At 33.1% G+C, this 18,748-nt stretch overlaps 1 protein-coding gene across 1 annotated transcript in view; it reads right to left on the minus strand.

Moving 5' to 3' along the window:
• The window catches only part of LOC144851401 (papilin-like), a 44,836-nt gene that overhangs the window by 14,611 nt on the left and 11,477 nt on the right, over positions 1 to 18,748 (minus strand). The window contains exons 6-17 of the mRNA XM_078708829.1: positions 18,261 to 18,387; positions 16,213 to 16,293; positions 14,623 to 14,789; positions 7,602 to 7,728; positions 6,463 to 6,800; positions 5,979 to 6,149; positions 4,655 to 4,825; positions 4,375 to 4,560; positions 3,926 to 4,058; positions 1,887 to 2,007; positions 1,179 to 1,315; positions 494 to 682 (exon numbers count right to left, since the gene is read on the minus strand). Of these exons, the coding sequence (XP_078564955.1) occupies positions 494 to 682; positions 1,179 to 1,315; positions 1,887 to 2,007; positions 3,926 to 4,058; positions 4,375 to 4,560; positions 4,655 to 4,825; positions 5,979 to 6,149; positions 6,463 to 6,800; positions 7,602 to 7,728; positions 14,623 to 14,789; positions 16,213 to 16,293; positions 18,261 to 18,387 (1,948 nt within the window). The remainder of the gene's footprint in view (positions 1 to 493; positions 683 to 1,178; positions 1,316 to 1,886; positions 2,008 to 3,925; positions 4,059 to 4,374; positions 4,561 to 4,654; positions 4,826 to 5,978; positions 6,150 to 6,462; positions 6,801 to 7,601; positions 7,729 to 14,622; positions 14,790 to 16,212; positions 16,294 to 18,260; positions 18,388 to 18,748) is intronic.

Raw genomic sequence — 18,748 nt, forward strand, 5'->3', positions numbered from 1 at the left:
TTTGTATCAAAGGCTCCAGAACCACGTAATAGATTATAATGATTCTATAGAGGGATACCCTAGGCTATTTCATGAAAAGGTTTGATCTATGTGTGTTTTATTAATTGCTCAAATGAAGTGTCAGAAGCTCTGCCTACACTATCAAACTAGTTTGACAAAAAAAGTGTGATGTGCCCAAATATGGTAGTGATATACCCAAATATGGTATAGTGATATGACATCATCATGTCCATATTTGGGCACATCACATTTTTTGTCACATAAAGTATGATAGTGTAGACAAGGCTTTAAAGAAAGCAAAAAGAAGCTTCCTTTGAAGGTGAGGTTGATTTTAATTTTAAACATAATAACTGTAATTATATTATTAACATCACAGGCACAGAATAAATTCTAAACCGCCCGGTAATATATTGAAATTTAATTAATTAATTTGAAACGATGAGGATATAATTATTGTAAATATAAAGTTTCAATTAAAAGTTTGATTACAAACCTTCCTGGGGTGGGTCAGGATCCCATTTAGTGCATGACTTCAAGCAGTCATCCTCCGTCTCAAATCTGTTACCATTTCCATCACAACCACCATAATAAAACCTCTGGCACTCATTTGACAATGAACTATAAAACCACCAGACTTTATAAACACGGCAGGGACCTGGGTCACGTCGCATCAGACACACATCTAAAAGAGCACATAAAGTTGATGGTAGAAGAAAAAAGAGGACCGTGAAAGAAGGAGCATGAGAGATGATAGGAGGGAAGATATACAAGATAGGAGAGATGGAATGAGCGATAGTCAGTATCATTCAATGAAAGAAGGAAAAATGATTTTGGACAATCGTCCAATCAAATCTACTTAGGTGTGTTATAATATAAAATATTAACTTTTACAGTTTTTCTTTCTTTTAATGTTTAGGAGTATCCACTGTTAATTTAGGTGCCCTACCTTAGCTGTTATTTATTATGCTTGTATAATATCAATATAAGTATAAATATTAATATAAATATCATTTTATGTTAAAATAAAAAAAATAAAAAAATTCTGTTGCCAATTATAATGGAATATTTTTGATATCCCAGTAAATATTTAGGCAGCAATTTTTGGCTTAAAAAAATGTCCAAAAATGGAACCTCCTTGCTGATCACTCATAACCATCACTCTCAACTACATCACTTACCTGGTGCAACGGTAGCTGGTACCACTATTGGTGCTATTGTTGTAGACTCCACCTCATCATCACATCCTTCATAGTCAACTCCACTAGCCGGTGTTGTACCATCCTTACAACATCCATATATGGTTATTGCACAGTCTCTGTAATTTATTAAAAAGTATGATTGTAAATGTTCATCTGGTTTGTAGTACTTTTTATTTATATATTTTTAAACAATTTGAAACGATAAAGATGAGGAAATCTGTGAGAATGAGAAAAAATACTGAAACATGAGGGCATATCAATTTGATCTCTGGTGCGCGTGCGTACTATTGAGGGACTAGTGCTGTTCCGCCGTACCACGCTGAGAGTGTTAAAGAATCGCTATCTAATCGAGTTTTTAACAATACCATGAAAGCCCCAGTGGTCTGGTTTGGTTAGGACATCTGCATATCAAGCAGAAGGTTCCGGGTTCGAGTCTCGGTTTAAATATTAAAAATCAAAGTCACCTATAGACCATTGTAGTCTGCTTGCCAATCACAGGCTCTGTAACAGTAGGTCTACAAGGAAGCCACCTATAGACCATACAAAGGTCATTTTTGTCTGCTTGTCACAGGCTCTTTCCCTAGGCCTACAAAGATCATCCAAGGCACCAGAGACTTAACATGGGGCTTAACTGCCAAATTATGTTCCTAATAGTCAATACTGTCAAAATAAAATAATACACTATACCTGACTGGTGGACACCCTTGTTTAAATGGCCCAGAAGCAGAAGTATTGCTATTCCAACAACATCCAAATTCTGTCGTCTTGCAGTCAGCCTCTCTTAATTCGTCTGTGGGGTCAGCAGTTGCTAAGTAGATTTCAAGTAAGAAAGCTATTTACAATGATGCTATCTAAACCCTAGCTATTTAATGATAGGATTTTCCCTCGATGGCATAGGCGTGCTATATTATATTCTGTAGTGAGGACATCAAGATTAAAGCCCCAGGGAGTGCAAAGACAAAAATATGATTTTGGAAATCACAAGCCAGAGGAAACAAATATACAGTACTGTTATCAGCAACAAACATTCTTACTCAAAACTCAATTTCACTCTACATAAGAATATGAGTGTATATAATGAGGTTAGTTGGCCTCCAAGGGCTATAAATCCTGTCTGACATGAAAATTTCTATTAATGTTATTTTCTCTCTTCCCACCACCTTCTGCCATTCTCCTTCCATCACTCTTACATCAAAATTTGAAGAAAAAAAACAGACTTGGCATCAGTAAAGAAACATTTTAGTCCGAATTTAGACGACCCATATAAAACCATTACTGTATGTTAAAAGTTTTACCCCAAATACTTAACATTCTTTGATGTCAAAGATACACCAGAATTATGTATTAAATCCAGTAACAAACGAAAAGGAAATAAGTTAACCAACCCCTTTACACTTTTATCATAATCTGATAATCCTTATTAATATTTCTTTTACAAACTATGGCATTAGTGTGGATCATAATAAAAAAAGAAAGAGGATACAAAGGATTGAAATGTCATTGTCAAGGTAAAGGACAGTGATAACACATCTACATTCAGAATAAACGATTGATTATATATCATATAATCCCTTCCGTTCTGCTAGACTAGGTGTGTTCGACACCCAGTCAATTTTATGTCTGTTATGAAAGAAACGTGTGTTCACCTTTAAGCCGGCATGTGTGGTTAGTCAAGCAGCGATAATATTAAAATGGCAAAAACTATTTTAATAAATTTATAAATATAATAATAAAGTAGAAGATGCCACTCCTTAACTTTTAAAATGACATTGATCCTACTGTAATTATTTTCAATAAACTAAATGAAGTTTGTCACTTGGTAAAGTTAAAAAAAACCCCGAAAAACTGCATGGGATCCTCTTTAAAAATGGTAAATAAATACATATAAATGTCTGGATTACAAATTAAATTGTCTTCAAGTTAACAAACATATTCATATTTTGTTTAATATCTATAAATGAATATTATATAATATTTCAAACTAATTTAAATGGATCAATGAGCATTTTTTAAGGAATGACAGTTCATCTATAAAACTCTGTCTACACTATCAAACTAGTTGGACAAAAAATGTGTGATGTGCCCAAATATGGTAGTAATATTCCAAAATATGGTAGTGATATGACATCATCACATGTTTTGTCACATAAAGTTTTATAGTGTAGACAGAGCTTTACAATTTATTTTCATACTTGCAATATTTTTAACTGGTTACAGGTGGTGCCAAAATTGAAAGCATAAAAGAAATATAAATATAATAGAGTTAGTAAAAATTTAAAAATTCTAAAAACAATAATGATGGTAAAATAAATGAATCTGTAAACACTACTATTATAATTGTATTTAACTACTGTGGAGTAGCTTTGCATCAGGAAGTTGAGTAATTGGTCAGATGTTTTGCCCTACTCTGACGTAATTTGTACTTTATACTAAGTACATTTGAGAATACTTGGGAAAAAATTTGAAAGTAATTCTCGGGTGGGACTCGAATCCACTATCTCGAGATCACCAGCCTGGCATTCATACCTCTAGACCACTGAGCTTGCGCTGATGGCTAGGGGTAAGATTCGAGTTCAAGTGGAGTAGCTTTGCGTCAGAGAGTTGAGTAATTAACATCTGACCAATCACTAATATTATAATATTAACACTAAAGTTCATTCCAACGAAAAAACAAAATTAATTTAAAATTTCTGTTGATACTTTTTGACTGGATATGAATTTCTTACTTTCACAATCATTGGGAGTGCATTCTTGTTCCTTATTAGGGCGTTTGTTTTGATTGCAATCTTCCATGGCAACGGCTTCACCGTCGATCAGACACATTAAAATCCGCACCTTTGAATTTGTTTCACATGAGCACTAAAACAAAATCACAATGTTTATAAAATTACACATTACAAACATCAACCAAGATATTGGTAGTCTACAGGTGTATGTATTTAAAATCTAATTTTTCCAGGGACCTAAAGATTAATTGAAAATTCCCAGGGACCTAAAGAGTAATCTAAATTTTCCCAGGGACCTAAAAAGTAATCTAAACTTCTCAGGTAGCAAAAAGTAATCTAAATTTTACCATGTAATGGATCTAAAAAGTAATAAAATTCTTCCCAGGGACCCAAAAAGTAATTTATATATTTTCCAAGCCTAAAATATAACAATCTCAATCTCTTCATACTTTTGCCCAGGGACCTGTTAGCCAGGTGCCTGATGTGCACTCCTTCTTATTGCAGCTGTCATAATCTAAGGGCTGTGACTTTGCATCACAGTGCGAGTTTTCCACAATCAACCAATCGCCATTAGGGGTGTATCGGCTACATACAACGTGCCTTGTCTTCACTCCTGAGCCACACGGTCTGGTACACTGTGGAGTCAAAAAAAGGAAAGCAATTAATGAAATATAAGGTTGTCAATGCCCACCATCATCCTTTGTGTTCAGTGAAAAAGTAAAAACTTACCTTGCTCCATTCGGTAGTCATCCATTTATATTCACAAGGACTGCGAGAGCATGTCCGCGTAATGATAGGTTTACGGTTTGAGAAGCAGAAGGATTCTGGGTATAATTGGCCAGTTTGGCTCATACAATGAATGGATCTTGATTTCACTCCATCTCCACAATCTTCTGAGCACTGCATGATGTAAGAAAAAAAGGAAATATATTAATTTTTTTTATTTTTCAAAGGCAAAACTTAATTATTGGTCTTAATATTTAAAATTATACAAATATCACCTCGACTATAAACATAAGTTGATTCCTGGTATAAGTCCATACTGAGTACAATAAGTCCATACTAGAGACTTGGGTTTGAATCTAGCTCAGTGGTTTAGAGGTATGAACGCCAGGCTAGTGATCTGGAGGTCGTGGGTTTAAGTCCCACCTAAGAATTACTTGTTTGCAAGTGTTCTCAATGCATGTAAACTACACAATTACGTCAGACCAGGACAAACATCAAGTACTGCAGAAAACGGTTGTAGCATAAATCCTAAAATGCCAAGAAATTCTCAACTTTATTTCTTTTAGTAACACATGGTGTACTGACTGCAAACTTGACTTTGTTTGGCGTTCATTCGCTATGCAAACCTTTAAATAATATTTAAAGCCAAAGTGCTCAAGGCATAATTGTAGTTATTGGTATTTGGGATTTTAGTATTCAAAATGTGCTAAAATACCTCAAAGGGCCTTATCTACTTGATCTTTAAAGTTGAACTGTTTAATATAATAATATATAATTTTGCATAATAATACTTATAACAAATAAACACTAAGACTAATTTACAAGGCCATAAAACCCCATTAATTTTGAAAGCCAACTATGAAAACAATGATATACGTCAACGTCGGCTTGTAAATGAATACAAACATAACAGGTATTATAGTTAAATTATAATTCCCCTTTCAAACACAGAAAACAATTCGTTAATAAATTACATGGTACTGTAATATAAAGCAAATAGGTATTTGATAATTCCAAGGCCAGATTTTTCTTTATAAACATTTTGTGGAATACGATGGTATTCGGAGGTCGTATTAAGGTGAAAGTTGGGAATGCTGTTAGTTAACGATCCCGATTATTAGGTATTAAGGGAAGTGGGAAATAAGCCTATCAAATGGTCTATAAGCCGAAATTGAGGATGTTTATGTAATTTTATGGGCCTATTGGTCTGTAAACCATTTAATATTATATTGAACTTTAAGCAGGATAGGCGTTTGTCCTATTTAATTTTAACCATTGCATTCCACATTTTTTATTTTAATTTCTTATATTTTGCATTTACACTTACCCTAGACCATTCCTCCATCATCCAGTCCACGCCATCACATGGCCCCAAATCGCAACGCTTACGAGTATCTGGTTTTGTCGTATAATCGCAGTAACTGGATGACGTGGTATGACTATCAATTTGACAGACCACTTCTCGGACTTGAACCCCGTCACCACAAGTCAGAGAACACTAAACAACAATGAAGGCTTGTTAGTGACGACAGTTCATAAATTTGTGCGATATTAATGGTCAAAAAATCTCCTTTTTTTTCTAAGCGCTTTGATACAATCTGCTGATTCTCAAAAGTGTTATACTATAGTGTAGTACATCAATTATTATTAGGCTTTAATATTCTCCTGGTCTGTTTTTAGTTCTACTTCTCAAATTGCTCACAGTCTTATGCAAGCAGTACAAGTGATGAATCTAAGCAGCTTTAAGTGACATCTATTCAATGGTCAATCATTTCTTCAATGTCCAATTGTTAATATCAATTCCTACTTACCCCTGACCATGGTCCAGAATTCCAATAAGGACACTCCCTAACTAAACAATCACGCATAACCTCGGGTTGTTCACCTAAAACAGTTTCACAGAAATCCATCGATACAGCTTCATGTGTACCGTCTGGCATTTCTTGTTCACAATGCACAACTCTGTATTCTAGCCCTTCTCCACAAGATTTAGAGCATGAGGTCCATTGACCTTTGATCCAGCGAGGAGGACAGGGTTCGGTGTTACAGTTTTCGATAGTCGATGGTCGCTTGTCTTTGTCGCACATGTAGTCTTGTACTCGTACTTGGTCTTCGTTGCGATTACAAGATGCAGTTCTTTCTCTAGTACCTGTCAAAAATAATGTACTTGATCATTTTACAAGCATGGCATGTCTACAATAGTAGAAATGACACACACATGATCTATCTTTAGAGAAAGATAGTTTTGTTGAGATACACATTTTTGCTATTGCACACATCAATACACACAGGATATCAAAACGACCAGAATTGTACTGAACGGTTTTAAACAATATCTATCTATCTATATATCTGTCTATTAATAAGTGACATATATCATAACCAATTGAACATAAGCAAACATCTTAGGCCTGCTTGTCCATATTTTACAGGCCCACTTGTCCTTATCATGTGGATGAATTTCTCAAAGTTCTTGTCCTGGCACTACTGGAAAAAAGATGTACCTGTTGCCTCCTGTCCCCAAAACCTTGAAATACCGGAATGGTGTCCAGCAGAGTTTAGTTTTTTACCAACCCCGAAACCTTGAAATACTGGAATGGTGTCCGGCGAGTTTAGTTTTTTACCAACCCCGAAAACAGTTCTAGAAATACTGGGATACCGTGTCCGGCAGGGGATAGTTTCACCACATAGTTTCACCACATAGTTTAAGTTCAATTTATTTGCTGTTAGCCGAAACCGTTCAAATTCGTTTCAATGTAAATGTTTTTTTTATGTTTACAAATGACAATAAATTTACTTGACTTGACTTATCTTACCTCCTGCCCCTTATCTTACCTCCTGCTCCTTATCTTACCTCCTGCCCCTTATCTTACCCCCCTGCCCCTTATCTTACCTCCTGCCCCTTATCTTACCTCCTTCCCCTTACCTTACCTCCTGTCCCTTATCTTACCTCCTCCACAGTCCTTTGAGCATTGGCTAAATGAGGTTGTAGTCCATGAGTATGTCTCCACAGTTCCCATTCCCACAGGTACATAGTAGCTGTATGTTATGCCTTGATTCTCATTCATTGTTATTAGCTATTGAAAAAAAATATATATATTAATATATTAGGCTTGATTGCTTCATTTTCTCTATCTTAGTACTCTCACTTGTACTGATGAAGGGTTGTGTTTCCCGAAAGCTCTGCGAATTTTTCTGGCTGTTTTACTTTAGTTTTATTGCTTATTTTAATTTGTATCTCCATTAAAATCCAGCCACTGATACATTTGGATTTATATATAACAATCAATAAATGGAAACAAGATTCTGATTCTTAATTTCATGCAGAAAGAATTTGAAATCTGCAGCAAATTAAAAATTTAGAAATGAAAATCCAAAACTTGATTAAATAGCATAAAAATAACAATTTATGCTCAGTTGGGCACGCAAAGTGATGACATCACACTGTTTTATAAACATGGTATTTTGACAAATATTTACAAAATAAAATATGTAATGTCAGGAATTTGGTACACCCATGAAATATTATTTCATAAAAATCCAAACTGTAGTTTGACAAATATTAACACAAGAGAATTGGGTCAAATAGTTTCTTCTAGTAGAAGTAGGCCATGACACGAAATCATGTTGAATTGGACCATATCAAGAGATATCATCGTTTTTCTTTGATTTCCATTTACATTACCAAAAACGTTCCAATTTTTATTTCTGACTATTGTGCATGATTGCTGCTAAATGTGTTTTCTAGAAAAACAAATCGTCAAGTTTATAGAATTTGTTAAAACTAAAAATGCACCTATTTCCTTTTTCTCCACTCCCGTCTCCACTCCCTCAAAGCTTATCATGTAGATATAATTATATGAATGAATATGAACATACAGTAATTTTGCTCTGAAAAGTGAACATGAGTTTGCACAAAGTTTATAGATTAACATCTTTGTTTGAAAAATTAACAAATACCAAATGTTCAGAACGTTGAATCATATAAAATTTTAAAAATTGATTTAATCCAAAACTACAATTGTTGTCGATAACATCTGAAATCGTTATCGGAGTGATGTGAAGAATGATGGAATAATAGAAATGCCGCAATCTCATGTTTTAATATGGTTTGCAATTCATAATAACCATCGAGGGAAAACTCTAACAAATATATTTTTGAATTAAATCATGGTAATGCGAGATGACGACAGATTCAACAACTACGCACTTGTCAAACTTGTTGCTGATAAGTAATTTGGAACCCTCACAAGAAAATTCTGATACAAATAACGTCAATAATGATTATCATGACATTTCTGTAAAAAAGACGACTACATTCATCATCCAAAGGTTTAAAAAAGAAAATATCACACTGGTGCTTATTCAGAAAACACCCTTATTAAGTGGACACTTTTCTGTGAAAGGAATTAGGGAATATAATTATGGTTTAAGGTAAGACCAATCCCTTTTTTATAAAGGGGATACTTTAGCCATGAAGGTGTTTACATAATGGGCCCTAATTTAATTTGCATATTACAAAGGAATCAATATTGTTTGTTTATGTACACATTGTTTTATATAAAGGACCAACAGCTTTTCATCTCTTCTGAAGGACGGGGAATGAGAGTATAAGATCTATAGGAAAATATAACAACACAAGCTAGTATTATATTATATTAAATCAAATTAACTACAACTACAGTATTGACAAATTAAATGTTGATTATATGTCAATCAAAGCGGTTATTCGTAAAACTGTACTACCCCTGGCTTAACCAAACATTCCTTGTAAACTTTACTACCTCTAGCTAAAAAAAACAACCTCCTAAACTTTTTCATTCATAACTCTTTTTTTTCCACATCAATAAATGTTATTGTTTTCCACCAATACTACCCCCTATGTCTATATAAGTTAAACAAACATAGGACAAATTGAAAGGCATTGAACAAAAACCAATGAATAAAAATAAAAACATGACCGCTTCATGGACCTTAAAATAATCATGTTATCATAGAGCAAGAACAGTATTTGCTAAATGGCTCAAGTATAGGCCCTACTGGGACAAGGAATTAGATTGTTTGAATAAGTTCCCCATAGGAGAAACACTACTGGGAATAGAGCCAACTGTGAATAGTATTACTCCTACAATATCCTATGAGTGTCATGTTAAATTAGATTTACCATTACAAGTATTGTAGCCTAGTAGTATTACCGTTATGTACTTGTGTATTTAAGCCAGCCCTCTTGAATCACAGCATTGGTTCACGTTTTGCATGAGGTGTTAAGGGGAGTGCGAGGGGAGGGAAAGGAAAGGAGGAAAGGGGAAGGAGGGAAGGGAGGATATTGAGATAGGAGGGAAAAGGATGAAGGAGGAGAGAAGGGTAGAGGCAGAGAGAGGAGGAGTAGAAGGGGCAAAAGCAAGAGGCAGATGGAGGAGGAGTAGGAAAGGGAGGAGGAAATATTAGTAGGCCTGGGATTAAACCAGAACTAGTTAGTCAAACTACTGTCAAAAATATTTCAAGAGAACATAACAACATAACATAACATAAATAACTAGACATGAAACTCGTCACATTGACGAGTTAGTTATCCGCACCACGACAAACGCCACGTGCACGTCATACGTTGGAATATTGCACACAGATAAAGATTATGGCATTATGACAAGAACTGAAGAATATGATATGCTGTTAGTGCTGAATTCTGTCAATTTTGTGTCATATACAGTAGTATATACATGCAAACAGTATAATCTGTATACATATTACATACAGTGTAGAATAGGTGAAATTACGGGACCCGCCATTTATTCCAATTTTTAACATGGCGACGGTATCAAAATGAAACACTTAGATAGCAATTTCAGAAGGAAATTATCTCAGGAACAACATATAAACGTGTAGAAGAAATTTGAATACGTAAAATATAGATGCGCACCCTTTTTAATGTGATGAACTATTACGCAAAATATGAAAATACGACTTTTTTTATTCAACTGGCCATATGATGACGTCACAACATCCGATTGGCAAAATGTTTACATGAATTCGTATCTACAATTCAATAGCTTCCAGAAAACGTTTTAATCATGATTATTACGTTTTATTCTGACGAGCTATAACAGATTGAAAGTTACTGTAAAGATGAAAATAGTTGACCCACGTTATTTACATTTTTAGACATGATGACGTCATAAAAATTAAAATATTTTTAACTCATGCGAAAGATAGTTCATTCACCAAGAAAATATCAAAATCGGGGTGAAAATAAAAAATGGATAAGTGGAGATGCGCTCTATTAAATGTGATGCGCTATGACGAAAGATATAAAAATCCTATATTTTATATTCGCGTGGCCATACGATGACGTTATAATGTCCGATTAGCCATATTAATGCATGATTCCCTATCTACAACTCATCAACTTCCAGAATATATAATTAAAAAAAAGTTCATCTTGTAGTTTAGAATCTATGAATGTTTAAAAAAAGGCATAATTTTGACGAATTTTGACAAATTTTTGAACTTTTTCATCAAAAACGCACGTAAATTATCCAATTGGATGTGCCCGTACGACGTAATTTTAGGTCAAAATTGTTCAAAAGTTGGTAAAATTACTAGAAAAGGCTGGAAAACATGAATCACGCGAAAAATTTTTATTTTCAACGCTACGTGCGCACCGTGCGAGTAAAAATATGCGCGCGCGTGGGAATTTTTGACATGCTCAAAATGACATGAAACTCGTAGAAAGTTGATTAGAAATTGATTTTTCGCATTTTTAAATTTTAAACGCCCGTGCGCGCGTAACTTCGTGTGAAACATGCCATTTTTTTTCCACAGTCAGTTAGCGCAAGATTTAAATTAAACTTTTGTTAAGTTTCAATTTAAATTGCTATATGGTTTTCGACCTATGTTAAATACGCGAAATTCGTTAAAACGCGCGTAAATCACGTTGCGCAATTCTGACGTCATTCACAATAGGAGGTGCACAATTTCACGTGAATGCCCACATGTTGACAAAGTTATAAAATGTTTTGTTTACAAGTTTTTGAGATACGCGAGACACAAAATTGACAGAAAGAAAGAATAATACAGAAAAAAAAGATGATTTCATACAGTTACAAGGAGTTATCCGCTACTAAGCGGATAACTAATTAATAAAAATGTAAGCTTATATCCATTTCAAACATTGGCCAATTTTAGTTAGGGGAGGGAAAGAAGGGATGTGGGGGGGGGGGGGGGAAGTAAAATGAATGATTTGGGCTATTGCATGTCTGTATTAAAGCATTCAAAAGATTTTAAAATGTTGTATTTGTGCAGGAGTGTGTAGTTTCTTAAGTTCATGTTAGATCGTGTTTTAGTGTTTGTATTCATGATCTATTTCATATATAACTAACACTTGAAACTATCGATGGGGTTGATAACACTTAACCTTATCAATATCTTTTTATCTGTACTTTTTATTTTAAAAAAACTCACAGGGTTTCATTACTGGCAACAAAAAGTTTTTAAAGCATCCTAGAGGGTTATACCACTCTTTGAAGATTTGTTATTCTTGTAAATCATGTTATTTGAGGGCATCAAACAAGGTGTTAAAAGTCCTTAGGTAACTCAACATGCCTTTGTTTTCACTATTATTTCAGCAATTGAATTGAAAACCAGCATATGAATGGCAGTTTAAGATAAGCCAAACTTCTAACTGTTTTGAAAGTAGTAAAAAAAATAAACAATCAATATTGTAGGCAAATCTACAGTGAAAAATTCAGGATTTATTGAACAAACGTAATATTGATAGTCTAGTCAATCAGAAATAGATATCAAATATGTAGTTGATAATGTAATCATTTTTTAGCTGTCAGAAGTAGGAGTGTGTGGATCTACCGCTACAACCTGAATCTGTCCCTGATCTTTATAATAATTTAAAAAGCATGAAGTATTCACTTGATTCAGTTGATTTAAATTCAATTCGTCTAATCGGACATTACAGGGTAGTATATTTAGGGACAAAAATACAAAATCTCCTCTCACTATTTGTCTGGAACAATACAGACAAAATCAAAACAAATGATGACTAAAAAAACACAGTGAAAGTGAATTGAAACAATACTTAATTCTCACCACCTACCACATCCTAAGATATACATTATATATAATAACATTTATCAAAGGTTTTCCTGTACTTCGGGCCATAAACCTTATTTTATCAACAGGTTGTGCCATTAGGATTTGACAAGTAGGAAAGTAAGATCTTTCACACAATACATGGAAACAATTGGAACATCCATGTATAATAAAACCAATATAAATTGGTGATAATATAATTATACGATTAAATACTATATAGCCTTGTAAAGGAAGTTGTTTTTATGTGGTTTTCATTCTTGGGTTTTTTTTAAATGCCATTTTGGATTCTAGAAGGGCCACCATAAGAAAAGGTTCTGGACTTTAAAAATGTCCTTCTAGATTGATTTGAACATACAACCAAGCTCTAACGCTATCTACACTATCAAACTAGCGTGATGTGCCCAAATATGGTAGTGTTATGACATCATCGTGTCCATATATGGGCACATCACATTTTTTGTAACCTAAAGTTTGATAATGTAGACAGCAGAGCATGGAAAGTGTACCACTAGACCACGCTTTGTAGGCCTACTGATTGGATTGGTATTTTCATATTGTGATGAACTTTGATGCTGATAAAGAGGGTTGAAAGAGTTTGAACTATTACCTGTGTGTTATATCAAAGACTTCCATTCATCCTGATCCTTTAATTAATTGATTGTATACTGAAAATGTATAAAACACACTACTCTAACATTCTGAAATCATTGCCATGAGGAATCGACAACCCTTTACCTCCATCAAATTCCTGGAACAGCTGGACAAGGTATATAGATGTATATATATATACTAATACAGATGTGTTTAATGTATTGTTCCTCTTTTCTAAGAGTTACTAAAGTATGCTTTGCATTTCAGTGTATTTTATATGATTTAAGGCTAGTTTCTTCTAGGATGCAAGAACCTACGCGCAATGTAAGTAATTTGACCAATCACAAGCAACATTTTGGATAGTCCATTGCTTGTGATTGGTCAAATTTCCTGTATTGTGTATACATCCTTACATTGCATCCCCAATTTTTATCACAATGTACCTGCATTGAGGCGGAACTAACGCACATAAAGTGTGCTGTGTCGTCCTTTAAATTACTGTACATCACATAAAACAAATTACATTATACAACACGGAAATGGTAGTAAATTCACTTTCCCAGGAGAAAAATTAGACTGTGACCTGGTAAACATTTATCATTCATATGGGCTTAACAAAAAACTAAATAATACAGAAATGGCCAAGGTAATAAACCCAGTTTTCATTGATAAGTACAACAATGATGTTAACATGTTGGGCAAATACACTGTAAACTTTCCCAGTACTGTATCAAAATTATGAGAGCTTGGTGTATATAAATTTCATTTTATTGTAAAAGTATTGTACAATAAATAGTCTGCAAATGCCTTAAGGGTACAGATATGTAAGCATATGCACATAGTTTGATCCTGTAGTACACAGTCATCTTGGACAACTTTTAAACTACCAGTACCAGTGTTTCATGTATAAAGAATTAAATTCTGGAAAACAATATTTCTTTCTTCACTGTGCTAGTTTATAATTCACAACAATAATTATAGATTTAATTAAATCTATCAAAGATTGAATTAAATCTATTAAAGATTAGATTAAATCGTTTAAAGATTGAATTAAATCTACCAACTATTAAATTTAATCTATTAAGGATTAAATTAAATCTACCAAAGATTAAATTAAATCTATTAAACGATTGAATTAAGTCTACCAAATATTAAATTTAATCTATTAAGGATTAAATTAAATCTACCAAAGATTAAATTAAATATATTAAGGATTGAATTCAATCTATTAAAGATTAAAATTATATCAAAGATTGAATTAAATTTGTACTCACAACCACTACCACTGGTTCCGAGAGGGGGCCCATGGATGTTAGGTACTCAGCACCTGTATCTGGATGCTGGCCATAGTCCCACATGGCACCTGCTGCATCAAAGACGTCGTTCTGCCCAATCCTATAGTCACCATTCAAATAATATGTACCGTATGAATTCCTTAAGGCTAAAAAAGAACAAATAAACAAGAAATTCTATTAATAGCATTACATATGTGTTGGTCCTTTATAATTTATGAACTATTGATGTGTTTATGATACTTTTAAGGAGTCAGTGTATTTTAGTGTTCAACTTGGTAACAGATTTATGGTGAAACAATTAAAAGGAAATTTGTAAAGTGAGAAATCATAATTGAAAGTGGTTAAAAGTTGTAAGGAAACTTTCATAGGTATTTTGGTAAATATAGTGCTCTAGGTTCTAGGTCCACCAATATTTCATAAAGGTGGATCCACCACTGTTTATACTTGAGTTATTTTAACATAAGAATTTTTTAAGATACGTGCTAATTTGTTTTCTATTGAACAAAATCAACAATTTATAATGTCATTAATCAATTTCATCATTTCTTTTATCATAATTTTTAACAAAGCATATTTTTATATTATTATTAAATCTCATTCAGACGAAATAAGATATCAAATAATTTAAAAGCAATTAAAACCTTCACGTCTTATTAATTAATTTTATCAATTTATTCATCATAATGCTATTAAAATATATTTTTACACCTGGGTGAAAAAACACCACATTTTAAAGGTGTTGTTCAAATGTACGGCATAGGGCTAGGAAACGCCTTGAGTAAGCCACGTCAGGCTTACGCTGTGTGAACATACCCTAATATCCCATAATAAGAATGCCAGTTATTCAGAGTAAGTCCTTGGTTTGGTTAACTTTTGGGCATTATAACACTTGGCACCAAAATGTATTGGAATTTGTTTGAGGAGATAATAATCATTGTGTATTTAGTGATAGATTTATAAAGCCCTTGAGGCACTATTGAAAGTTTTCATTTTAAAGTTTCTTTTAATGGTCACTCAAATGACCCAATTACACACCACAAAAAATGAATTTACATAAAACCTTTTCTTGTTAATGTAATAATGAATTTATATTAATTTATTAATTGAAAGTTTTGATTTTAAAGTTTCTTTTAATGGTCACTCAAATGACCCACTTACACACCACCAAAAATGAATTTACATAAAACCTTTTATTGTTAATGTAATCATGAATTTATATTAATTAATAATCATGATGTAATGTACTATTTACTATTCAAACTGTATATAAATGCTATTATTAATTTAAGAAACAATAATTATAAACTTGTTGATATAAAGTTTGCGGTACACCACGTATATTAGGTCTGAAAAGAACTGTTGAGTTTCTCGACGTTTCGATATGCTTTGATCGTCCTCAGGAGTGAGAATCAAAGCATATTGAACGAAACATCGAGAAACTCAACAGTTCTTTTCAGAACTAATATACATGGTGTACTGCAAACTTTATATCAACATTTAATTTCGCCATGCAAACCTTCAAACAATAAATTATAAACTCATAATAATATTATCTTGATTGATACTAACCTAGATAATTTCCATTTGGAACTTCAGCTTTTACTAGTATGTTTGTGGTACCAGCCTTAATTGTAAACATGTCGTTATACCCTGTGAATCATGAACATTTAAATAAATAAATCAAATACTAAACAAATAAAAACTTTATAATTCCAATCATGAAAACTTTGGTCCTGTTTCTGCTTCATAAAAATAACCGGTTAAAAACGGTGTGAATAAATTAACTCTTTCATGGGAGCAAAAACAGGACAATTTTGTGGTAACCGGTTAAAAGAAAGCGCAAAATAACCGATTAAAAACGGTGTGAATAAATTAACTCTTTCTTGGGAGCAAAAACAAGACAATTTTGTGGTAACCTGTTAAAAGGCAGCGCAAAAAACCCTGATTAAAAGCACCCATTCATCTCGGTGTTAGAACACGGTTATTGCTGGGCAACTTTTAGCTGCAACACAGCTGCTGACCTTGAGTCAACTACACACTGCAGTAACGTTTGAATTAACCGCCACGACCAATTGCATTTTGGGTAATTCTAACGATTTTTGTTAACGACCACCCACTGATTTAAATGGTTATTTTTCAGCAAAAATTGAGCAGAAATGCAGTCAATATAAAAATTACATTTTGAAATAATCGGTTTATTCGGCGCTATGCAGCAGAAACAGACCCATTGAAATGTACAGTTTTGTAGGGAACCAGTTGGATCATTTGGACCCTATACATCTTTGCTTTTAATGAGTTTTACAGCCTAGCATCTCAAACTTGCTAGGAATTTGATCTAAGCAAGTTATAGACATTATGAAAGATAAATTATTACTGATATTCATTAAGGCACATGTACCATTATTGCCAATACAAATATCACATTCCATAGCAGTGAACTTTCAATGGAATTTACTTAAAGAGAGAGAGCACCATTGGCAGAACTCAACTCTCCTAATACTGGACAGTCTTCTTCTAGCCTAATGTCTCAATTCTGGTATTCCAAATGTGTTTTAATGGTAAACAAGAATTGGACCTTTTGGGCCTCAAAAAAGTCTTGTTTTAGAAGAGTATTCCTGTTATCAGAGACTGTGTGGATTGGGAGAGTCAACTGTATGGACATGCAATTTTACATACATGTACACTATACAATGGCTTCCTATATTTAGGTGAGGGACTAGTTCACCTGAATCCCTTCCTATCCATATCACCTTTAAATATTGACCTTGTTTCTTGACACAAGAGACAACTACCTATAACAGGTTTACATATCATCAATTATTCTAACCTCATATGTAATTTACAATGCAATAAAACCTGATACAATTCAACTGTTAAATGTGTTAACTTGAAAATAATTGTTAGTTCACTTAACCTTCAGAATGCATTTCCTATAAATTTGGGACTTTTGTCAAGTTTTTTGTGAGATATGACAATTTTAAGGACACATTTTTAGAAAAGGGTATTTTTAATACCCAGTTTAGTTTTTCCAAAAAGTATAACTTGTTGGTTTGACTTTTGTCAAGTTTTTTGTGAGATATGAAAATTTTAAGGACACACTTTTAGAAAAGGGTATTTTTAATAACCAGTTTAGTTTTTCCAAAAAGTATAACTTGTTGGTTTGACGTTTGTCAAGTTTTTTTGTGAGATATGACAATTTTAAGGACACTTTTAGAAAAGGATATTTTTAATAACCAGTTTAGTTTTTCCAAAAAGTATAACTAAATTTATGTTTATTATTATCATGTTATAAAAAGATAATATTGTCCCCCTGAAAAACAATGTTAAAACATTTTGTTGAATATGCAATTTTAATAGTAGTACTTATTTATTTTTGAAAAAATATTTAGCGGATCATGAAAGGGTAATTTAATTAAAGTTAAAAAATAGTCAACCAGAAGTCAGTGGGTTTTGATTTAATCTTTCTTTTTTTTTTAATTTTTTTTTTTTTGGCAAAAGTAAATAACTTTATCAAAACTACAAAAAATGATTTTATTCATGTTTTGGGGGATAATACATCTTTAATGTCACAGTGTTTCAGTTCTCTAATAAAAAGGTTTGTTTGTTTATTTACTCACCATATGGCAACTCCTTTTCTGACCCAAATACGCCCTCCACGAATTGACAGGTGCTGTTATCGCCACCACAAACGTGGCACATGTCCTCCACCTGATTAGAACCCAGCATGCGGTCGCAGCCGACTTTCTAAAACGCAAACAACGTAAAGAGAAAAGTTAACGCCTGCAGTGTCATACATGTCAAGTCAAATAAAAGAATAACAAAACACAAGAAATCACATCGGGATCAATATGCTGTATAATTTGTACATTATTATAAATAATAGAGTCAACTAATTTGTTTTATTGGTTATTTATTTCATTTCTAATTGAATGTTTCCATGGAAGTATAATTGCAATCTTCACATTATTATTAAAAAGGTCAATTTCAATTATCATTTAAAATAAAAGAATCCTTTAAGTCAAATAATGTTTGTATCCTGATGGACAATAGACGTACTCTCACTTACTGTGCCTTAACCATCTCTATTTTTACACCCATCTGAAAA

This window comes from Antedon bifida, chromosome 9 (assembly GCF_963402885.1).
Source record: "Antedon bifida chromosome 9, ecAntBifi1.1, whole genome shotgun sequence".
Taxonomy (NCBI): Eukaryota; Metazoa; Echinodermata; class Crinoidea; order Comatulida; family Antedonidae; genus Antedon; species Antedon bifida.